General features: G+C 42.1%; 1 protein-coding gene across 4 annotated transcripts in view; it reads right to left on the minus strand.

Moving 5' to 3' along the window:
• Nucleotides 1–480: 480 nt before the first annotated feature.
• The window catches only part of copz2 (COPI coat complex subunit zeta 2), a 31,166-nt gene continuing 6,581 nt past the window's right edge, over nt 481–25,065 (minus strand). Inside the window, exons 2-10 of one of the 4 annotated variants that reach the window (XM_079565369.1) lie at nt 23,133–23,201; nt 21,782–21,866; nt 16,358–16,449; nt 16,190–16,245; nt 12,431–12,508; nt 10,302–10,353; nt 3,995–4,033; nt 2,642–2,674; nt 481–1,163 (exon numbers count right to left, since the gene is read on the minus strand). In XM_079565369.1, the coding sequence (XP_079421495.1) occupies nt 1,116–1,163; nt 2,642–2,674; nt 3,995–4,033; nt 10,302–10,353; nt 12,431–12,508; nt 16,190–16,245; nt 16,358–16,449; nt 21,782–21,866; nt 23,133–23,201 (552 nt within the window). In that variant the 3' untranslated portion in view covers nt 481–1,115. Of the gene's footprint in view, nt 1,164–2,641; nt 2,675–3,994; nt 4,034–9,536; nt 9,701–10,301; nt 10,354–12,430; nt 12,509–16,189; nt 16,246–16,357; nt 16,450–21,781; nt 21,867–23,132; nt 23,202–25,065 lie in introns of those variants that run through there. The other 3 variants (XR_013793338.1, XM_079565370.1, XR_013793339.1) reach the window with 3 other exon arrangements.

The following is a 25,065-nucleotide window of genomic DNA, read 5'->3' on the forward strand; positions in this document are numbered from 1 at the left end:
AAACGAGCAAAAAACGTAGGCCTGACGCACAGAACTGGCCTGACTTTGTTTTCCTTCATTTACTGTCAAATGTTTTTTCAGAAAATACTCGAAATAGCTCAGGATAGAAGCGTTTTATATGATTTATTTTCAAAAGTAAAAACATTAAAAATACATTGTAGAGTGTATAGATGTTTAGAGAATATATTCATAATAATGAGCATATGAGGATACAAACTTTATAAATCACTTAGATTTTTTTTTTTTATAGCTACTAAAAATGGTGATATGCCTAATAAAAATAAAAATGAAAATAAAGAAACGTGGTGAACCAGGATAAATATCCCTTTATTTCGCGTTTACAGTCAAAATTGCAATTAAAAACCACACATTGCAAACACATTCGGCTCTTTGGCTTTAGAAAATAGGCTATTCAATAATAGAACGCGACACTTTGTTATCATTTATAATATATAGCCATCATTCATCCAATTCATCCAAATTATACCTACATGTAGGCTATACAAAATATCTTTAGCTTTGTTTAGCTAAGCTATAGAAAATAGGCCAATTCACAACAGCACAAGTAACTTTTCATAACAGGCCACTTTAGGCTATGGACAAAACAAGCTAGCAACTAAAAGACCATGATTCAAACGTATCAACACAAGACAAACACATGGTAGTCTTTGGTGCTTTTAGAAAATAGCCGCGTTAGCATCTTCTAGCCAAGCTTCATCTCTTGCTAGGCTAGCTGTGTACACGAAGTAGCCACAGCTAACCTAGCAAGCTACAAATAAAGTGCAAAAACTGCCATTACATTCAAAAAGACTGCTTTCCATTATTAACTAACCCTCAAAACGTTCAGAATTTTCACAAAATAAATACGTTTTTCCAACAATTTCAGTGCACACATTAGCTTGTTTTATTTTTGGGTTGAGATCTGTAAATTGTAGTAAAAAAAAAAGAAAAAAGGAAAGCAAATTGTAACGGCACAAATTCCCTTGTCATTAATATAAATATATCTACAGAAAAAATATTAGAAAGTTACAAATGACGTAACAATATTTCTTCATTTTGTAACGTTACAAAACAACACACGTGTCAACATTTTAAAAAAATGAAACGGACGAAGATCATTTCAGTATGGACCATTTGATTTGCTCCTTGGCTGACTGCAAAACCTGCAGAAAAAGAAATGGAATACATGGATTTTTAGTGAAAGCGACACAAGAAATAACAAAAACATTACTGACTCTAGTTCAAACATGAGCATGTTTATGGTTGAGGAATTAAAGCTATCCTGGATGAGAAAGTTATAACAATGCCTGCATCCAGCCAGCAGGGGTCATGTGTGAGCCATGCTTAGTAAGGAAAACCCTTATCTGTATTCTGTGTAGTTTTTTTGTGTGGTTTTTTTAGATATTGCGCCTATATATCGGCCTATATATCTGAACTTGTTTCCAAGAGTTCTATAAAGCAAGAAACGGAAAGTGCCATAGAGAAAACTGAAAGTATGCAATGTCCAGATCTTTTTAAGTGTAATAAATGAATCAAATGGACTCTGCAGATACAATAACTACAATTCAAAACGATTTAGAAAAATATTTGTATTTGCAAATTAACTCTCTACATTTGAGTAAATCAAAAGCGCATTACTCTCATGATGCAACAAACAAACAAACAAACAAACAAACAAACAAACACACAAACACACAAACAAACAAACAAACAAAAGCCGACATAGAGAGCAACATAAAAAACAAATTGACACAATAGTGGACCAAATAGGGAGATAAATAACTTTTTGCTTTAGCCTCCGAGTGACTGTGCTTTTCTGTTGTAGTCAAGGCCGGATTTATGCAGGGGCTTACAGGGGCTAAGCCCAGGGGCCCAGCAGGTTGAAGGGCCCATGGGCATAAGGAGAAAAGGGGAGAGATCCCTCTCTCTTTGCAGACTCCCTCACATGTAAGGCTTAATCAGGTGACTTTGCACCCGAGACTAAACCAGGTCTAAACCAGGTTTGTGCCATTTTCATTGAGGACCCCAAGGCCCCCTTTTAAATATGTCCCCCCTCCCAGTCTGGCAGTAGCAAAGGTTCTTCCACGAGGGCCATGGAGCTCAAATTGGGGTCATTATGTTAAACTGTTTCTTCACGAATTTGTCATTTTTTAAACTAGTTCTAGTACTACTTCTGCATGTTAAAAAGACAGTATATGGGGGACCCTGGAAGAACTTTAGCCCCGGAGCCCATTTTACTTAAATCCGGCCCTGGTTGGAGTACTATCTATGTTAAAAGTCGAAAATATCTTATTAGACTGTGCTGTTGTTCGTAAAGCTGTCAGCAGGTGGCGCCAGAGTCCATGATATCGGTAAAGCGACTTCACTGCACTTTCAGACCTCTGACCTATCTGATCTAATATGTCAGCAAGTAAAGAAGTGAAATGTTGTACTATGTCGTATTCCACATTACAACACAGCAGAGTAATGGGGTGGAAACTAAAAGTGTAAAACTAAAGGAGCAGAAAACATATAATCTAATAAAAACTGTAATAATAATGGAAACAAAATGTGTTATCCCTTTGAAATCTCACCCCATGGCATAACTTTTGCTACCATGTAACTTTTGCTACCTTGTAACTTTTTCTACTATGTGACTTACATTGGAGGTGAGGGCCAGCTTCTCTGTTATGTGCTGTGGGTTAGACACCAGGAGGAAAGGGTTAGTGCAAAACAAGGCATTAGGCAAGCAGCGTCCAAGCAGTCAGTCAACAGCGCACGAGGCTACTGACACTGAGCAAGAAGAGGAGCTGCAAAATGTTGTGCACAGAGGGAGTCATTTATCCAGACAGAACGGTCAGAGCAAGAAAAAAGAGAGTCAGAACTGCGCAAATGACTTCAGCACGTTCTACTCGTTTTAAACACCAGCGAACACTTGGTAAATGACCCTCAATGCTGTACAGTTATAATGATGTTCCCTTCAGTGTTTATTTCTTTCTTTCATTCATGTAAATGCATGTTAATGCCAACATTATTCCACAGCTAAGCAGTACATTAGCATTAAAAGTATGCACCAGAACTCCTGAAACATCCCTAAAGCAGTGGACAGGCCGGAACAAGCAGCTAATGCAGAGCACACACGCTGCAGTCACAGAGAAAGAGTTAGTCTCAGCCAATATACAACTTACTATTTTACTAAATAAATCATGATCATTTAACATTTTGAAGAAAGTGTAGTTGAGAGTACTTTAATAACACATAGCCTACTTTTACGTCTATGTGAGAGCCATTATTTTAAAGAAGTAAAGGCATGTTGTCGCACTGCATTGTCTCTTTTGCATTGCATGTCAAATTGTTTTTTATGATCATATTTTACTCTAATCTATTTTATGCATGCCCCTATAGTTTATTATTTATCTCAAACCAGGTTTTATATTTCATGTTGCACGATTGCACTGAACAAAATTCCTTGTTTGTGAATCTGGTCACTGACAATGGCAATAAAACCAAGTCTGATTCTGATTTTTGTCTTAAAGAAGTGAAACGGGAGTGTTGTGAGTCTTCAGTCCTACTGAAACACAACTAGACTGACACACAAACAGTCGTAGTGCTGTGTGTAGTACTCTCACCAAATACCTCTCTCCTCTTGTGTAATAACTTTGTGGGCAGGGCGGGGTGTGTGAGAAACTAAATGCAATACATCTGAGCAGATTCATCTTAAGTACTCTTACCAAAACAAGGCAAGAGTGAAAGAAAACTAGGAAAATCATGACCAGAGCAGTTAAGTTTCCATGCGTTTTTGTTTTAGGTACATCTTGTCAGAATAATCTAATGCGTTGCTATTTGGATATTGTGAATAATTGACATATAATTTTCACTTTCAGAGTAATTTGATTCTTGATTGAGGGCATATTTGAGTGAAGTGATGCAAATCCTGAGCTCTGCATGAGGAAATACAAGACTATCTGGCTGTTTTTGGACATTTTGCGATATCTTAGGGAGTTTTTTTTTTTACCTGTGCCACGCTCTGTTCCGATAATGGGCTGTCGTCCGCCTGCAAAGACACAATTCAGAGTATTCTATTTTATTTCACTGCAAAAAACAGAAACAATCGCATGCAAATCGCTTATGCAAAAAGCACCACAGATCAAATTACAATGTGTTTGGAGCCGGCTCTGCAAACAGATCACACTGCCGATGCCTTAGGGGTTAAGTGCACCCATGTAGTAAGTACTTCACATTAGTACACCAAGACATGGAAACAAACTATGGTACGATTCTGTGGAGCTGAACTTATCCGGTCCCTCTCGCTCGAATAGACCAACACACATAGTTTAACCCGGACATGACTGACTCTGACCCGGATAGACTAACCCGGACATGACTGACTCTGACCCGGATAGACTAACCCGGACATGACTGACTCTGACCCGGATAGACTAACCCAGACATGAGTGACTCTAACCCGGATAGACTAACCCGGACATGACTGACTCTGACCCGGATAGACTAACCCGGACATGACTGACTCTAACCCGGATAGACTAACTCAGACATGAGTGACTCTAACCCGGATAGACTAACCCAGACATGAGTGACTCTAACCCGGATAGACTAACCCAGACATGAGTGACTCTAACCCGGATAGACTAACCCAGACATGAGTGACTCTAACCCGGATAGACGAACCCAGACATGAGTGACTCTGACCCGGATAGACTAACCCAGACATGAGTGACTCTAACCCGGACAGACTAACCCAGACATGAGTGACTCTGACCCGGACAGACTAACCCAGACATGAGTGACTCTAACCTGGATAGACTAATCACAGACATGAGTGACTCTAACCCGGATAGACTAACCCAGACATGAGTGACTCTGACCCGGATAGACTAACCCGGACATGACTGACTCTGACCCGGACAGACTAACCCAGACATGAGTGACTCTAACCTGGATAGACTAACCCAGACATGAGTGACTCTAACCCGGATAGAACAACCCAGACATGAGTGACTCTGACCCGGACAGACTAACCCAGACATGAGTGACTCTAACCTGGATAGACTAACCCAGACATGAGTGAATCTGACCCGGATAGACTAACCCAGACATGAGTGACTCTGACCCGGATAGACTAACCCAGACATGAGTGACTCTAACCCGGATAGACTAACCCAGACATGACTGACTCTAACCCGGATAGACTAACCCAGACATGACTGACTCTAACCCGGATAGACTAACCCAGACATGACTGACTCTAACCCGGATAGACTAACCCAGACATGACTGACTCTTGCCCGGATAGACTAACCCAGACATGACTGACTCTGACCCGGATAGACTAACCCGGACATGAGTGACTCTTACCCGGATAGACTAACCCAGACATGAGTGACTCTAACCCGGATAGACTAATCCAGACATGACTGACTCTTACCCGGATAGACTAACCCAGACATGAGTGACTCTTACCCGGATAGACTAACCCGGACATGAGTGACTCTAACCCGGATAGACTAACCCGGACATGAGTGACTCTTACCCGGATAGACTAACCCAGACATGAGTGACTCTTACCCGGATAGACTAACCCGGACATGAGTGACTCTAACCCGGATAGACTAACCCGGACATGACTGACTCTTACCCGGATAGACTAACCCAGACATGAGTGACTCTTACCCGGACAGACTAACCCAGACATGAGTGACTCTGACCCGGATAGACTAACCCGGACATGACTGACTCTTACCCGGACAGACTAACCCGGACATGACTGACTCTGACCCGGATAGACTAACCCAGACATGAGTGACTCTGACCCGGACAGACTAACCCGGACATGACTGACTCTGACCCGGACAGACTAACCCAGACATGAGTGACTCTAACCTGGAGAGACTAACCCAGACATGAGTGACTCTAACCCGGATAGACTAACCCAGACATGAGTGACTCTGACCCGGATAGACTAACCCAGACATGAGTGACTCTAACCCGGATAGACTAACCCAGACATGAGTGACTCTAACCTGGATAGACTAATCACAGACATGAGTGACTCTGACCCGGATAGACTAACCCAGACATGAGTGACTCTGACCCGGACAGACTAACCCAGACATGAGTGACTCTAACCCGGACAGACTAACCCAGACATGAGTGACTCTAACCTGGATAGACTAATCACAGACATGAGTGACTCTGACCCGGATAGACTAACCCAGACATGAGTGACTCTGACCCGGATAGACTAACCCAGACATGAGTGACTCTAACCCGGACAGACTAACCCAGACATGAGTGACTCTAACCTGGATAGACTAACCCAGACATGAGTGACTCTGACCCGGACAGACTAACCCAGACATGAGTGACTCTAACCTGGATAGACTAATCACAGACATGAGTGACTCTAACCCGGATAGACTAACCCAGACATGAGTGACTCTGACCCGGATAGACTAACCCGGACATGACTGACTCTGACCCGGACAGACTAACCCAGACATGAGTGACTCTAACCTGGATAGACTAACCCAGACATGAGTGACTCTGACCCGGATAGACGAACCCAGACATGAGTGACTCTGACCCGGATAGACTAACCCAGACATGAGTGACTCTAACCCGGATAGACGAACCCAGACATGAGTGACTCTGACCCGGATAGACTAACACAGACATGAGTGACTCTAACCCGGATAGACCAACCCAGACATGAGTGACTCTAACCCGGATAGACTAACACAGACATGAGTGACTCTAACCCGGATAGACGAACCCAGACATGAGTGACTCTAACCTGGATAGACTAACCCAGACATGAGTGACTCTGACCCGGATAGACAAACCCAGACATGAGTGACTCTGACCCGGGTAGACGAACCCAGACATGAGTGACTCTAACCCGGATAGACTAACACAGCCATGAGTGACTCTGACCCGGATAGACGAACCCAGACATGAGTGACTCTAACCTGGACAGACTAACCCAGACATGAGTGACTCCAACCTGGATAGACTAACCCAGACATGAGTGACTCTGACCCGGATAGACTAACCCGGACATGAGTGACTCTCACCCGGATAGACTAACCCGGACATGAGGGACTCTAACCCGGATAGACTAACCCAGACATGAGTGACTCTAACCTGGATAGACTAACCCAGACATGAGTGACTCTAACCCGGATAGAACAACCCAGACATGAGTGACTCTAACCCGGATAGACTAACACAGACATGAGTGACTCTAACCCGGATAGACGAACCCAGACATGAGTGACTCTAACCTGGATAGACTAACCCAGACATGAGTGACTCTGACCCGGATAGACGAACCCAGACATGAGTGACTCTGACCCGGGTAGACGAACCCAGACATGAGTGACTCTAACCCGGATAGACTAACACAGCCATGAGTGACTCTGACCCGGATAGACGAACCCAGACATGAGTGACTCTGACCTGGACAGACTAACCCAGACATGAGTGACTCTAACCTGGATAGACTAACCCAGACATGAGTGACTCTGACCCGGATAGACTAACCCAGACATGAGTGACTCTAACCTGGATAGACTAACCCAGACATGAGTGTCTCTGACCCGGATAGACTAACCCAGACATGAGTGACTCTAACCTGGATAGACTAACCCAGACATGAGTGACTCTGACCCGGATAGACTAACCCAGACATGAGTGACTCTAACCTGGATAGACTAACCCAGACATGAGTGTCTCTGACCCGGATAGACTAACCCAGACATGAGTGACTCTAACCTGGATAGACTAACCCAGACATGAGTGTCTCTAACCCGGATAGACTAACCCAGACATGAGTGTATCTGGATTGGCATCTCTTACCCAATTACACTAAAGTCAGTGTTAATAAAATAATCACTGTCATGGCAAAGACACCATGGAGTCAGTTAATTTGAATATCCAGGATAAACCATCTAAAGCACAAATCCAGGCACAAACTGACGGGTCAAAGAGTCTTCTTGTCTTCACTTAAAAGGTTGAGTAATCTGGGCTTGTTTCTGTAGAGATTTACCCAGAAAGTGAAAGAAACTAAAGTGATCCAGTTTTAAGGCCCTGTAGTATTACAAAGCTGGATTAGTGGGTTAGTGAGGTAACTTTGGGGTTAACACTGGTTTGCAGTACTATAAAGCTGGATATTCATGAAGACCTAAGTGCATGGAGATCAACTGTCTCTGGAATCGCCCATAAATGGTCATGTTCGAAGCCGCCAGAGTGGGAAAACTAAGAGGTAAAGAACTACTCTTTCACCCATGACTCCAAAACTACTTTATGTTGAATTATGAATATATTTTTCCATGAAATAAAGATGTGGAGACATTGAAAGGATTAAAGTGATCCACCAGCTCATAAATACAAAGGTAACAGAGAACGCTAACCATAATGTGAACATTAGCTTCATGCTACACACAAGCTTCGAGAGCCGTTTTTTCGCTTCTACTGGACACATTGACGTGTCGATACATCCATATGGATTCCATTTTGACTGGACTTTATTAATGTGGGATGAATAGGTTTATAGTTTATAATTTATAGCCAGAAAACGGCTAGAAATGGTGAGAAATTGTAATTCGACATGGTAGCGCAGCGGTTAGCACTCCTGCCTCACAGCAAGAAGTTCGATCCCAGTCTGTGTGGAGTTTGCAAGTTCTCCCCGTGTCTGCATAGGTTTCCGTTGGGTACTCCGGTTTCCCCTGCCACTAAAAATATGTACAATAGGTTCCCCTATGGGGCCAGGACTCCCCTGGAAATTTGATTCTTAATCTCAGAGGGACTAAACAAGCTTCTTTCCCCCTCGGCTTAGCAAGATCACCCAACGTTAAAGTATGGAGCTAGAAAGTCCGGTCTGGAAGGGAAAATCCCATAGACTTTAAGAAATTAAAATACAAAGAGTTAAAAGGTCCCGTCTGCTGAGGGATCCTTCGGCCCTGGGTCTCTATAGCCTGTCTGTCCATGGGAGTGGATCTCTCCTTCTGTGGTTCTCCCCAAGGTTTCTCTTTTCTCCTGCCGGGTTTTTGAGTGTTTCCTTGCCGTGCGGGAGAGTCTAAGGACGGGGGACGCCCACGCCGCTTGTCGCCACCTCCTATTGGACATTATATTTGCCTGGATTCACCTGAACTTTTAATTGTCATATTTATTGCTCTGTTTTATTGCCTTAATGTTTGGTGCAGCTGTGAGGCTACAAAACCATTAACCTTAAACTTAAAAGGCATGAAAGACTAACTGCTGACCATAGCATTGTGATTAATTGTTTTCTTGAAGCCCATGGAGATTTTGAATGGGATTTTCCAGCCCCACCAGTTAAGCAGCACCGGTGAACTCCATAGAGCTGTCCTTTAACCCCAACGTTAAAGCTACACTGCACAACATTTTGTTTTTTAGCAGCCTTTAACTCATTATCCAGCTTCGTAGTACAGGAAAGCAACTAAGCTTTCAATGGAACCCACGGCAAGCTCCTGCAAAGTAAGTCCACTCCAGGGTTAGTCCGAGTGTCCATGCGTTACCTGTGTGCCCTCACCCTGTCTCTCTACATGTCCCTAATGTCCCGTCCCCCCCCCCCTGCCCCCGCCTCTGTCCACTACGCCAGCTGGCTCCTCTCCACTTGTCCGTCCACGGTCCCGGTGATGTAGTCAAACAGCACGAAGCCATAGGCCGCCTCCGTTACATGCTGAGAGAGGGAGGGAGGGATAAGGGGAAGAAAGAGAGGAAGAGAGGGAAAGAGGGAGAGGAAATGGATGGGGAAAAGAGGAGAAAGTGCGTAGGGAAAGAGGAGAACGGGAGAGACATTGGGGAAGGGGAGGTCGAAGAGGGAAAGAGGGAGAGCAGAGGGTAATGAGAAGGAGAGGTGTAGAAGAAGACGAGACGGAACAGAATTAAAGCTGCTACTAAAAGCAACCGGAACCAGGAAGCGCTCCTTTAGTGTTATGGGAAGTCCACACTCTCGCTTGCTTTGTTAACATCATGTCGCTAAATGAGCTGTGCTGCTTTTTGCATTTTCCACATGACAGTGTTGACCACATGACCGTGTTTGGTGATGTGTTGAGAATGTTCTTTTGCTGATAGGGGCGTTTTCTGCATTCGACCCGTTGACCAATGGCCTGAGGACCTCATTCTGATCTAGGGGTATAGCAATTTACAAGGATTACGAGTGTTGCCTGTCCTATATCCCTACAGAGCTAGCCGTTGATGATGCCCTACTCTGGCCAACAGGAGGAGGTGGTCATATGTAACAAATAAGACACTAAAACAATAGAGAGTGAAGTTCTTACTCTGTAGTTGACCTTCTGTAGAACTTGCTGAGGATCGCACTCTAGAATGACCCTGCAGTGACAAAACACAGTGATAATCAGAAACGAGAAAAAGATGTTGTTACACCGAACTTTGGAAAGTACCAAGGAAAGACAAATTTCACTTTGTGCCGAATTCAGCAGAAATTCCTCCGGTGGTACTACAGGTCATCTGCAGGTTTAGACTTCACTCACTTTCATTAGAGATGATGTTATTTATCTCTAATCTCAGAGCTCTACCCATTTGTGAATAGCATTGAGTCTGTGTGAGTGTAGGTGTGAGTGTATACAGTATGCATGTGTATGATAGAAAAAGTTTTACACAAATGTTGTATTAAAGGGGGGGTATTATGCAAAATTGACTTTTTCAAGCTTTACATCATGTTATTATGTCATTCCCTCATTAAAAACATGGCTGAAGTGTTGCCTTGGCACATTCACGTATTTTTGAGTAATCTGTAAAAACTCTGATGGCGGCCATTTTAGGGATAGGTTTGCCTGAGTCCTCCTAGGAACGCCCCCACCTCCTGGAGACGCCTCCGAGCTTTCGTCACCAGCCGAGTAACCAACCACTGCTCCTCAGCAGAACCCCCTCCCCACTGATGCCACAGACAGCGTGTGGAGGGGGCGTGTCTGAAAGGCTCAGAGGTTCTTAAAGAGACAGAGGCCTATTTCAAGACATTCACTACAGCCATTTTGAGAGAGACATTTTATACAAGGCAGTTATTCTAATTTACTGCATTTACAGACCAACAGAAGGTTTGGTCATCATTGTAGTGTGATATAGACTGGTGCTATGTGACTGAAAAAAGCATTATACCCCCTCTTTAATGTATTTTATTATTTTAAATTGTGTAGAAAGGCCCAACCAGGGACATGAGCTGCGAACTAGCACTAAAGCGAAAAGCTCTTTATGCGTCGCATCAGCTGCAACCGTAATTGTAACTTGATTGTCCCTGATAAATGAATAAATAAATAAATAAAATGAGTTTAGTCCTGTTTGATCTTGATCCAGGCCTGGTGGAACTTAGGTCTCATATTGTACGAGGTAGTACTTGGTGTGAGGGTGTCAGTGTGAGCGACTCACTGCTCGTTACATGTGTGATCTGTCCTGGTCTGTGACGGTGTCGGGCTCCACAAAAGAAACAGCTTGAACCTGAGACCACCATTTGTCTTTGAAAATAACGAACAACACAAGGCCCTTGGGCAGCATTTATGCCACATTTTGCTTTAGGATAAAAAATGAACAATTATTGGATTGGATTAAGCCCGTTTAAGGCTATTTAATGCCCAAATACAATATTTTTAATGTCACAAACACAATTTTCCTACGCATTTGTAATTCATTAAGATTAACAAACAATAGATTAAAGAGATATTTCAGGATTTTTGACATAGGGCCTCATTTCCTAGTTATCCAGAGTGTTGCTGATTTGAAGAGTTTCGTGGCGCTAGGCTAGTGCTAGGCTAGTGCATTTCTATGGTATCAGCTAGCCTGCATTAAAAACAGTGTGACCCGCTCCACAGTGCACCTCAGGCAAATCACTTATAACACCAGACTAACCATATAAATGTCTGTGTCAATAATAATATTTTTTGGAATATAACTGACCTGCATCACATGAATGATCGCAATTTGAGGGACTATTTTCTAGCAGATCACTCCGCCGCTGCATAGCTTATACAACCACGAAGCTGATGCTGCTCAAATATAAGGTATTTTAAATGCAAAATGGTTAAAATTATTCTATGGACACAGACATTTATATGGTTAGTCTGGTGTTATAAGTGATTTGCCTCAGGTGCTCTGTGGAGCGGGTCAGACTGTTTTTAATGCAGGCTAGCTGATATCATAGGAATGCGCTAGCCTTGCATTAGCCTAGCGCCACGAAACTCTTCAAACATAAGAACTGCATGAATTACAAGAAAAAATATCTCCAGAAATCAGCAACACTCTGGATAACTAGGAAATGAGGCCCTATGTCAAAAATCCTGAAATATCCCTTTAAGGAGGGAATTGGGTCAACAAATGTAACGCTTTTTAATTATATTCAAAGCTTTCATATTTTGCACAGTTCAATTACTAACTTTTAATGCTTTTGGAAACTCACCCTCCGTCGATGATTTCGTCCACCACCAGGAAGACGCCGTCCATGTTGTCCAGTAAACATCTCCGCTCCACGTTCTTCCTGAAAGACATATGCTAACGTTAGCATTCTTTATCGCGCTGGGGAATGGCACAGCATAACTGGCAGTTTTCATCTGAGGTCGAGTCATCAAAACTGACAACTTGGTGCCCGAACATCAGCAGTTTGTTTTTGCACAAAGGAAAACGTTTGGTGCCTGGAGATTTTACGCTGCAGTACCTCAGCGCGGCCACTAGTCAAGCTAGCAGAAGGTCAGAGAGAGCGCTACACTAGCAGTAAGGGTTAGCTTTAAACCTCCATGAGTGTGAGCATGCATCGCTAGCAACCACAACCACACATGATCTCAATGAAAAAATCAAATGTACTGAAAAATGAAAAGTTCTTGCTAGTTCCGCTAACTTCAGATTAGCTTAACTAGCTTAGCCACATTGTGCAACAACAGGATGCTGAAATGAGACACATAAAAATATATACACATTGCTATTTCCCCATTTCCCCTCACAAATGCCGCAATATTTTTGTTCAATCTGTTTTTTTGCTGCAATATTATGAGAACTCAGTATTATTCTATATTTTTACCTCCGTTTTTACACCATTCACGGCTTATGTTGTGACTGAAGCCCCTAATATAGCGCACCGGATTATTATTGAACATTTCCTTGATTCATTTGCATTATAAAAAGGCCATTGTAGCACTCGCTGGATCTGTCGCCTCTCTCATAATCCGAGCCCACATGAGGAGATCATCATTTGCATACGCCACGGTGAAACTTAAATCTGCCCCTGAGCCACGCTGCTGCGAACAAAAATCATCCGTCTCCCCCTTGCTTCGAGGACCGCATCCGTTGCCGTGGCGACCGCATCCGCCGCTGTGAGCATCCGTACACAAGCGCAGCGGCGGTAATTTGGACGCGCTGAGAAGACGGATATCGGAAAACACGAGTGGCTGAGAGGATTTGGACGCCTTTGCGATTTAGTGCAGGAGCTCTTTCGTGGCTACAGTCCGGCGTGGCGCGTTTACAGGCGTGAGTCCGATGTGCGTGTTCAGTAACATGCACCAAATCAACAAGCAAATAAAAGTTCAGAAAAGGGTTTCGTATCTATTGACAAATGACTAAAGCGCATGTACATGAGAAGTCATCGCAGTATTAGCAAATCATTTATTCAGATACGGAATGGTCGAAAACAAATATTTTAAGGCGAGACACTGCAGGTGAATAGGGAAAACATGTATATTTACAGATATCAATTTGAAACTGTTGCTGTCGATCACTGGCATAAATGTGAGAAAAAAAGACATTGCAAGTTTTCTGTCATTTTATCTTTTCATATTCACCTTATTCCGCCCCGCCCACTTTTGCCACTTTTTGCGTTGTCTCGGCGCCTCTTTTTCCTGACACTTCCGGTCGGGCGCGAAGCCTGTTCATTTTAACGGAGAACGAGGGAAAATATTCTCCGCTCAAATCTGATGTTTAGTCGATTGATTTGTGTAAAATGTCCGATGTTCATTTGCACCAACATGTCAACACTGCACCGTTTCTCCGTGCGGCCTGAAAACGGCTTTGTTTTCGTGTAGTGACTGATTTTATGCGGACTTCTCAAGCCCCATGTTAACACATAGGAGAAAAGGGGCGGGCACAATTCATGGCGGCGCCCACGCGAACGTCCGGAATAAGGTGAATAAGAACAAGGTGTTTTATGCCTAAAAATGCCCCAAATTACCCATCTTTACAACGAAATCTGAATAATGGATAGAGCTACATTCAAATTTATGGTTTCATTTTATTGATGAATGAGTTACCAAGACTTTTTCAGAGGGGATTTTGGATTTCTTGTTTAGTTTTAAAATAAGCTGTTTTTTAGTGGAATTATTATTATTTTTTGACATTCAAAACTCAATAAATGGGGCTAGGGATTAGATAAAAAAATCTTCCAAATATTGTTCAGTCCAAGGCTGGAAAATTTGAAGTTTTTAGGTCCGACTGACGTGGACATAGTGTCGCCACAATGACAGAAAAATGTGTTTTGAGAAAAAGGCCCTTGAAATTGCATTCTCCCATATAAGTCTATGGGGGAACATTGAATCAGCGCAATATTTAAACATGTTATTGTGAAGATTAGGCATATTTTTTCTTTCCGGGTGAAAGATTGTATGTTCAGAGACCAATTTGGCCCAAAACCTGAAAACTGAAAAAAAATGAGTTTTGCCTGTAGTGTCTCCCCTTAAAAAAGCATAAAAAGTTAACACTTAAGTAAGACTTTATCCACACGAAGACAAAACCCTTATATTTTCAGAAACTTTGTAAGCTCGAAGCCAGTTTAATAAATGTGTGCGTCCACATCGGTTGACTCAGGTCTGTGAAAACGGCGCGATTCATCTTCCAGGCCTGTGTGAGGCGCTGTGACGCTAACACAGATAATAGAACAAGATGTAGAGGTGCATGTGCAGTAAACTTTTGTGGAATGTAAACAGTGAAAATAAAACTGATTCAAGGATTTATGATCTACAGAAGAAACGAGGAGGAGAGTTTATTCTTCAGACGTAACAGGACAAAAGCAGAAAAAACCTGTCAGTGACTTTTACTGTCCAAAAACACAGACTGACTCAGTGTTTTTCTACTTGTCACCTGTGCCTTGTGGACTGCTGTGATGACACGTCGTAACAATGTTGCCACGTAAACGGAGTTTTGAGATCTTTCCACTCTGGGACCTAGTTTGGAAAATGTTCATTTACAGACCCCCAAAACACCGGACTCGTAAGGACGATGCACTGGATTGATCAAATATCTTTGCGTTTGGTCCTCAGCTTAACTTTGTATGGACACGGCCTAAAGCTCACAAAAGATTATATCCACAAGAAGACAAAACGCTTATCATTTCATAAACTTTCTCTGTAAACACAGAGCCAGCTGAGTAAATGTGCACGTCCACACGAAGCCCGCTGCGATTCATCCACCAGGCCTGTGTGAGGCGCTGTGACGCCATCACAGATAATAGAACAAGATAGAGATACTGTAGCGCATGTGCAGTAAACTTTTGTAAACAGTGAAATTGAAACAGATTCATGGATTTATGATGTACAGAACAGGTGAGGAGGAGAGTTAATTCTTCAGACGTAACTGGATTAAAGCAGAAAAACTGACGGACTTTTACTGTCAGTCCAAAAACACAGACTGAATGGAGGCAAACTCTGACTTCAGTGTGTGCAGAGGGTTGGGAACCACTGACTTAACTAATGCATTGTGTTATCATGTGTTAATTCATCATCTGTTAAAGCTAAATAAAGATTTTTATTTATTTATAAAGTGTTACGAAAGATAAAAAATATGTTTATCGACACCATATTGGCTCGTGCTTCACTTCTAGAAGGTCCGGGTTCGATTCCCACCAGGGACGGGGCCTTTCTGTGTGGAGTTTGCATGTTCTCTGCGTAGGTTTCCTCCGGGTACTCCGGTTTCCCCTACCACTAAAAACATGTACAATAGGCCAGGATGTTTGAGAGTGTGTTTGAGAGTGCGCATGGGGGACGACGGATGGAAATTCGCCCAAAGCTACAATCCGGTGTGGCTTGTTCATTAACTTGTACTGTCCCGACCAAACTAAAATAAAAATGACTGAAAGAGGCAAAAACGTTCTGGAGCCGGACGCCATTTCCTTGCGATTTCAGGAAGAAGACACAATAATTTGACAGTCTATGCTTCGGACAAAGGCAGCGGCACAAACCTGAGGATCTGACTGAGGGAGTCGAACAGACAGTTGAGCACCGACATCAGCATCAACTACAAGAAAGCACCCAAAGAGAACAAATATTTAGACAGAAAAAAAGAGTACATTTCAGATTCATGTGAGTGCGTTTACTTGCTAGATTTGGCAGCATTGAGCTAACCGTACCTCGTTCTCCTGCGCGCTGCCCACCACGTAGAAGAAGATGTCTATGCTGCTCTTGTACACGATGGTCATCCCCTCCAGGAACGCAATCTCATCTGGAAGACAAACACCCCCCGTTAAGACTGTGGTCTCAAAGTACCGGGAAATTTGGATATTGTCTTCCAAAAGGGCCTTTACAGCCGCAGACAAAGAAGCTAACAGGCTAACGGGCAAAGCTAACCGCGGGCTAGCACCACTTAAACAGTATTTACAGCCAAATGTTGGTGAAAAAAATGATCTCCATTGCGTAACTGGATGAACAATATCCCTCTGTCCCTTTGTCTTTTCTGTCAGCGTAGTATTTACTCTCACGGACAATTAATGAGTAAAAAACTGCAACGTGCTACAACACCTGCAGTGGTGCTTATGGCCTCTGGGGGCACGAGCTACTTAGATTAAAGAAAAGCACTTTGAATACAGCCAGGACTTCTGTTCACGAAAAATGTACACAATTTTTCCTTGTCGGCTTTTGAATATACAAATTTAGCTTTTCCTGTAGGCGAGACACTGCAGGTGAATAGGGAAAAAATTTAAATTTAAAGATATCAATTTGAAACTGTTGCTGTCGATCACTGGCATAAATGTGAGAAAAAAAATACATGGCAAGTTTTCTGTCATTTTATCTTTTCATATAAGAACAAGGTGTTTTATGCTTAAAAATGCCCCAAATTTCCCATCTTTTCGGCGACGAAATCTGAATAATGGATAGAGCTACATTCAAATGTATGGTTTCATTTTATTGATGAATGAGTTACCAAGACTTTTTAAGAGGGGATTCAGGATTTCTTGTTTAGTTTTAAAATAATCAGTTTTTAAGTGGAAAAATTTGTAAAAATGTAATTTTCGTCTCATTTTTTGCCATTTAAAACTCAATAAATGGGGCTTAGAGATTAAATAATAAAAAATCCCTCTGAAAAAATCTTCCAAATATTGTTCAGTCCAAGGCTGGAAAATGTGAAGTCTTTAGGTCCGACTGACGTGGACATAGTGTCGCCACAATGACAGAAAAATGTGTTTTGAGAAAAAGGCCCTTGAAATTGTGTTCTCCCATATAAGTCTATGGGGGAACATTGAATCAGCGCAATATTTAAACATGTTATTGTGAAGATTAGGCATATTTTCTGTTTTCGGGTGAAAGCTTGTATGTTCAGAGACCAATTTGGGCCAAAACCTGAAAACTGAAAAAATTTAGTTTTGCCTGTAGTGTCTCCCCTTAATAAAAGGGAAACATGTCTTTAGAAATCATGAGTGCATAGATATTTGTGCATTTGTGGCATGATTAATGTTGTGTTTAGACATTAAAGTGACAGTGAAAGGCAAGACGTTGCAGGTGAATATTGGATTATCAAAGATGTTAATTGGGAAAGTTTTGCTGTAAGAAAAATATTGCTGTCATTTAAAGTGACAGTCTGTAAGTTTGAATGTTTTACTAATTTAATAGGTACCGTATAACTGAGTGCATGGACCTGTAATTTGATGCAGCATGCAGCAAGTAATATTAAAGTTCCTCCCTTTTCCTGATCTCAGACACTAATCAGAATCCCCGGTGCCACCACTTTGACCAATGAGACGAGCTGTCCCGGGAGGGGGAGGAGCTTAATCGTTTACTTTTGACATTTGATGGGGCGACAGTGGTAGAGCGGGTCGTCTCATGATTGGAAGGTCAGGGGTTTTCGAATCCCACCTCCTGAAAGTGCACACTGTCGTTGTGTCTTTGGGCAAGACACTTCACCCACATTACCCCCAGTGTCTGTATACATTTTGGAGTATGAATGGGTGAGTGGATCCTTGCTTTGAAGCGCTTTGAGTGCCTAATGTTGGTGGAAAAGCGCTGTATAAGTTGAGACCATTAGGAGTGGTTTTCAGGGCCAATGAGGAGAGAGATTTTGCATATATCATATAAAAATATTGTAAATGCAAGACTGAAGAGGTGTCTGTAGTTGAAGTGAAGTGTAATTACCTTGTAAGGTCTATGAAATGCATGCATATCCCCGCAGACTTTGCCGGCTGAGGCCTACACTACGAAGCTGGTTGAATTTAACCTGGATTTGTTCCTCTCACCCGGGTCGACAAACCCTGACATGGAGCTTTTGGAAAAGTGCTTCAAAGCACGTTATCAGTCGGTTTACCCTGAGTTTCTCTAGGATGTGTGAGGCGTTCATGCCTACAGGGACTGGACAACTATAACTGAAGTTCCAACAGGGACGAGACGTGCTTCTGCAGTCTTGGCACGTCTGCTGAGGGACTCCCATGAGCCCTGGGTCTATAGCCTGTCAGTCCATGGGAGTGGATCTCTCCTGTGGTTCTCCCAGAGGTTTCTCTTTTCTAACACTGGGTTTTGGAGTTTTTCCTTGCTGTGTCGGAGAGCCCCTCCTGGAACCGCCATCTTAACGTGGTGGAGGGGTTTGAGCGCCCGAATGATCCTGAGGGCTCTGTTATCGGGGGCTTCGTGCCCCTGGTAGGGTCTCCCATGACAAACAGGTCTTAGGTGACGGGTCAGACAAAAAGCTCCTTATGAGAGACCAACAGGCCCGGTTTGAATCGTGAGGCCGTCCTTCTGTGGACCCACCACCTGCAGGAGGAGCCATAAGGGGCTGGTGCAATGTGATTTGGGCAGCTCCAACAGCTGCCCCCACGACCCGGCAATGGACAAGTGGAAGAAAATGGATGGATGGATGTGTCGGAGAGTCTAAAGACGGGGAACACCATCAACATCTGCTTCCGAAGCTTATTTGGACCATTGACAGTCCGTCAATGATTTGGATACTTCATTTGCCTGAACTTTACATTGTTTTGTTTATTGTCTTGTTTCATTGTCTTCATGTCTGTGCAGTCCTGTGAGGCAACTCCTGTGGTGATTTTGAAACAAGCAGCGCAAAAGGAGAATGTTCACATTAGTCTTTATTACAACTAAAACGCCACACTCGTACTATTTTGAGAACGAGAGAGTAAAAATCTGTAGTAAAAGTTAGAACATGATGTTGCGACTTTATAAAATCCATGCACACTTTGATATAAAGGGTGTCTGTCACCGCTGCTCAAGGTGCTTCCTCCTCTTTCCCTCTCAGCTCCTCACTCCCTCTCTAAACCACAGCGGAGTCTCTCCTCTGATTGGCCAAAGAGCCGTCTTTTTTCATCTCAGCTGGAAACTAAACCTGGTCCAGAGCAGGTTTTGCGCTATGGGCATGTTTCCATGGAGATCTTCCCTGATAGAAAGTGCTCCAGCTTTGTAGGTGAACACTAAACTTACCACACTAACCCTCTAACGCAGCTTCGCAGTATATCCCTCTGGTGTCTACAAAGAATATGCCCATATTTGGATTACAGATTGTTGTCGGGGGGATTCTGCGCATCACATGGAAACACGTCAGTATTTGTGAATGGATAGGTGTGGTTGGAGTTTGGTAAATGACTTTCCCGTCCTTTGGTCGGGCCGCATGCGCTGAAGTCTGATTGGTTGATCCTTGCCCGTTGGCCCGTAGGAGAAATCAAAATGACCCGACGCGCCCAGATGCATATGGTTACAGCTCGCCGGCGGAGACAATGGAAAGGTGAGCAGGTGGGTTAGGGCGCGGGACTGTGGGGCAGGGATAGAGTATGTGCGCGGACAAAGGAAGGATGGGCCCGGGACGGATACAGTGACAGAAAGGAAAGGGGACGAGGCGGGAGGAGCCTACAGGACAAAAGGAGACGTGATAAGGAGACTCGGATGTCAGAACAATCGGGACGACTACCGCGCGCTCCAGAAATCACAATATATGGTGGAATTGTAATATTGTAGTCGCTAGATGGGCTGTTGCAAGAGTTTTCAATTCTGTGGCTCTGTTTCAACTTTGTGTGTGTTTTTTTTACTGTAGCAAAGTCATTCCAGATTCATTTTACTGTAGCAAAAAATGCACTACATACTCATAATTGACTGTTTTTGCCACATTAATTCCAAGGGTGTAAAATTCCGCCTCCTGGGTACAAACCATTTTGGTGGCCCCATACCGCAAGTTTTCTGAACATGGCTTTTGAGGGCCCCTCCACGCCCTGGGCCCTGGACCAGCCCTGTCCGATGCCCCCGAGATCACGGCTCAACATACACACTGCAAAAAGTGGATTCTAAGCAAGTATAAAATGTCTTACTTTAAGAAATAAGTTCTTATTTTTTCCCTAAAAAGTAACAATGTCTTCCCTAGCAAAGTTTTCTTGAGAAAAAATTCTTATTTTAGGAAATAAAATCTAGCCATTTCTTGTTCATATATATTTGCTAAAAGACATGCTAATTTTTCTTGTCACAAGAAAGAACATCTTTTTGAATCTTCTTCAGCTTTAGACAAAGAATTGTTTTCTTATTTTAAGAAAAAACAAGATCACAGCAACTGTTGATTTAAGAACTGTTCTCCCAGATAGATAATACATTCCATTCTTTCATATTTTCCTTAAATATTAGTATTTATTAAGAACATTTTGCTCAATAATGTGTGTAATTTAGAACATTTTGCTTAAATCAAGCAACATTTAAGTAAAATATCCCACACTAAATAAGAATGTTTTCCTTAAATTACTCCATTTTCTGAGGGAATTTTGCTTAATTCTGGCTATTTATTTGCTTAAATTTAGTGTTTCTTTCTTGTTCAATGATAAGAAAAATATTCTAGAAAAAAGAATTCTTAGCAAGAAAAAAATGCTGACCCCATTGGCAGATTTTTTTCCTTAAAACAAAACAAAAAGTCTTATTTTAAGATTTTTTTCCTTGTTTTTAGTCGGGCACTTTTTGCAGTGCAAGTCAACAATGAGATGTTTGAGCTCGGTTCAAATGAAAGTGTTAAATGTCTTAAAAGTTTATTTAATTTGTTTGTATAATGCACAGTTGAGTTGCTTATATTGGTATTGTTGAGGTGTAACTGCAATTTCCTACTCAAATAGTGCCTTAAACACCACTTAGATGCAATTGCCTACATTTTTGGAAACTAAATCTGAATGAAGGATAGAGCTAGATTCAAATGTATGGATTCCCTGTCTAGTTTTTCAAAAAAATGAAATATGCAATAATCAAAAATACATAATAAATGTGATACTTAAGTAGAAGACTGGAGAGTTTAATTGTAGGTGCTGCTAATGCGGAGATGTTCATTTAGAGAAAAGGGCTTCATAACTTTGTCATGTAATGTGCAATTGGAATCGTCCAGAAAAGAAATGACGATATCTGGATTACACAGCTTTGCATGTTCAACTGTTTTAAAGATAAAAGTATAAACTGGATGTAGTTCTTTGAAGACTGCTGCTCCCTGAACAGTGGTGTGAGTAGGGCGTAGGGCGTAGGGCGTAGGGCGTAGGGCGCTTGCCGCGGGGCCAGTGGAGATCTGAAGTGTCCGCTGACACGTGAGCCCTGTGTGAACCTACTGTCTGCTTTGTGGGTCTTGTTGAAAACGTTCTTCTCGAAGTTCTTCTGCTCCTTCATGGAGGGGTACATCTCCGGGTCGTAGTACTGAAACGCAAATACACGCACTTCAGTGTTTGTTTATTGTTTAAAGCTTTTACTTTCAGCTAGTGGCATGTTTGCAAATTGATGATCCAAAGCACAGAACGGATGAGGCGAAGGCTAGGGCTGGTACCGTATAAAAAAATTGTTTTGTATTTTAAAGGGGGGGTATTATGCAAAATGGACTTTTTCAAGCTTTACATCATGTTATTATGTCATTCCCTCATTAAAAACATGCCTGAAGTGTTGCCTTGGCACATTCACGTATTTCTGAGTAATCTGTAAAAACTCTGATGGCGGCCATTTTAGGGATAGGTTTGCCTGAGTCCTCCTAGGAACGCCCCCACCTCCTGGAGACGCCTCCGAGCTTTCGTCACCAGCCGAGTAACCAACCACTGCTCCTCAGCAGAACCCCCTCCCCACTGATGCCACAGACAGCGTGTGGAGGGGGCGTGTCTAAAGGCTCAGAGGTTCTTAAAGAGACAGAGGCCTATTTCAAGACATTCACTACAGCCATTTTGAGAGAGACATTTTATACAAGGCAGTTATTCTAATTTACTGCATTTACAGACCAACAGAAGGTTTGGTCATCATTGTAGTGTGATATAGACTGGTGCTATGGGACTGAAAAAAGCATAATACCCCCTCTTTAACAAAACTTTTCAATAACGACACCTGAACAATACTTTTTCCGATACCGATACTAAAATACTTGTCATCTAGTACTAGAAAACAGAACGATAATGTGTGGAAGATCTGCAGATTTACAATATCGGGTTCATCTCCAATGTCAAGAAATGTGCAAAAAATGTGGAATATTTTGGAAATTGTGGTAATAGGTAGGAATAATTGGAAAACTAGTCCAGCGATTCAGGGAAATCGGGAAAATAATACTTCAAAAAATGATAAAAAACGAGGGAAATAATTGGGAAAACACATGTATTTACACTTTTTTTTTTTTTTTTGTATGGCTTTCGACACTTTTTCCTGATACCGGTAGTACCAAAACCTTTTTTCCAATACCAGACTGGTATATTTAACGGCACTAGTTGTGGCTCAAACCCATTCTCAACTTTCCAAACTCATTTCTAGCATCAATATCATTGAAATGTACAACTTTCAGGGAGAAACACGGTCATGCTAATGCAAACAACAATTAGCTGCAAGTCCACAAACTATAAAATGTTTGATTTTACAATAGACTGAAGGACATATAGAATATTCAGGTCTTCTGAGTATAACCTCCCTGACAGTTGTGGGGTTGGACAGTACCTTCGACAGGAGGCGGTTCCCATCGTTGTCCAGGATGAAAATGGCCTTCACCGTGTACAGAGAAGGTTCCTGAAACACACAAACACAACACAACACAGTTTAACACACACGACTCGAGGGTTGTAGAGGAGTGGAGGTGAACATGTGCTTTTGTTTGGGTCGCAATTACAGCGGGACCGGCTCGGCACGGACAGTGTTTAACCTCTTAACTCTCACCTCAACGGATCCCATTTTCTCCAGTTTGGCTTTACCTTAATTAAAAAGCTTCTTGGGAAAAACTCAACAAAAATGTGACAAAAACTCAACAAAAAAATGTCAAAAATTCGACAAAAATGTGACAAAAACTCAACAAAAATGTGACAAAAACTCAACAAAAATGTGACAAAAACTCAACAAAAATGTCACAAAAATGTCACAAAAATGTCACAAAAATTCAACAAAAATTCAACAAAAATGTGACAAAAATTCAACAAAAATGTGACAAAAACTCTACAAAAAATGTGACAAAAAAATCAACAAAAATTCAACAAAAATTCAACAAAAATGTGACAAAAAATCCACAAAATATGTGACAAAAAATCAACAAAAAATGACAAAAAATCAACAAAAATGTGACAAAAAATCAACAAAAAATGACAAAAAATCAACAAAAATTCAACCAAAAGTGACAAAAAATCAACAAAAATGTTACAAAAAAATCAACAAAAAATGACAAAAACTCAACAAAAATGTGACAAAAAGAAAAAAAACACACAAAAGGTGACACAACACAGCAACAACGCGAGGAAAGATCAGTTTTGTGGGTCTTAGCTTTCAAATGAGGTGTTTCACAGCGGCGGGTGGTAAGAGGTTAACTCGCAGTGGGATAAATAATGTATTTTAGTTTGACCGATAGACCATATAAAAGCCTATAATGCAAAAGGAAGAATGTGATCAAACATAAGCTTGTAATCACCACGCCTCAGTCGACCTCTTTTTTGTATAAGCGACGCCCTCTCGCCAGTGAAATGTTGATATTTATGCTACGTAGCCGCGTGTAGGAAGTCGACAGCTTTATGTGAACAGAAGCGGCGCGAGAGAGACCGTCATATCACACAGTCCTACGTTGAACTGGATCAACTGGAGAAAGAAAATCTCAAGAGTTTTCAAAGTCAGATAAAGTGAGGGCCCCGTGGCTGAACACCCCTCCCCCTCACACAGATTCAGTTTGGCCCCTGGGACTCTGGGACTTTCACACACCCGAAACACCCCCTTCCACACACACTCACCAACCAACGCCAACACGTCGGACCGGTTCTGAGTGACCCAGGGCTGAAACCTAAACCAGGCTCTTCCACACAGTGAATCCACTGATGTGACTCAGCAGCATTAATGTGGGACGAGGATCCAGAGCTGAAACCCATGTGTTGGTTTTTAGGGAGAAAGGTGACACAGTGAACGTATATCCGTTTATTTAGGTTGCTCTGGACTTTTATTCATTTTTATTTCAGTGAATCAGCAATTCTAATGAAGAAATGTTAGAAGAAGTTATTTTAATTTGATTTTTGAAGCTACAGGAAATGACATAGGGGTGAAGTTTCACAGCAGTTTGACTCATGTCCCATTGACATAACATGGTCGGCACGTTTAAAATTGTTTGCCTGTATCTATGTCTCTTCCTGTCAGTGTCCAATAAGAATAGACATCATAAAACTGGTCAAACTAAAGAAAACTAGGTCATTTCGTGAGCAACATTTAAAACCTCTTACCACCCGCCTGAACCAAATGCATTCTGTCCTCTTTGGCTGTTATATAGGCCTGTGTAACACCTCATTTGAAAGCTAAGACCCACAAAACTGATCTTTTTCCTCGCGTTGTTGCTGTGTTGTGTAACCTTTTTTATTATTTTTTTTGCCACATTTTTTTGTTGAGTTTTTGTCACATTTTTAACTCT

This window comes from Gobius niger, assembly GCF_951799975.1.
Source record: "Gobius niger genome assembly, chromosome: 10".
NCBI classification, from domain to species: Eukaryota; Metazoa; Chordata; class Actinopteri; order Gobiiformes; family Gobiidae; genus Gobius; species Gobius niger.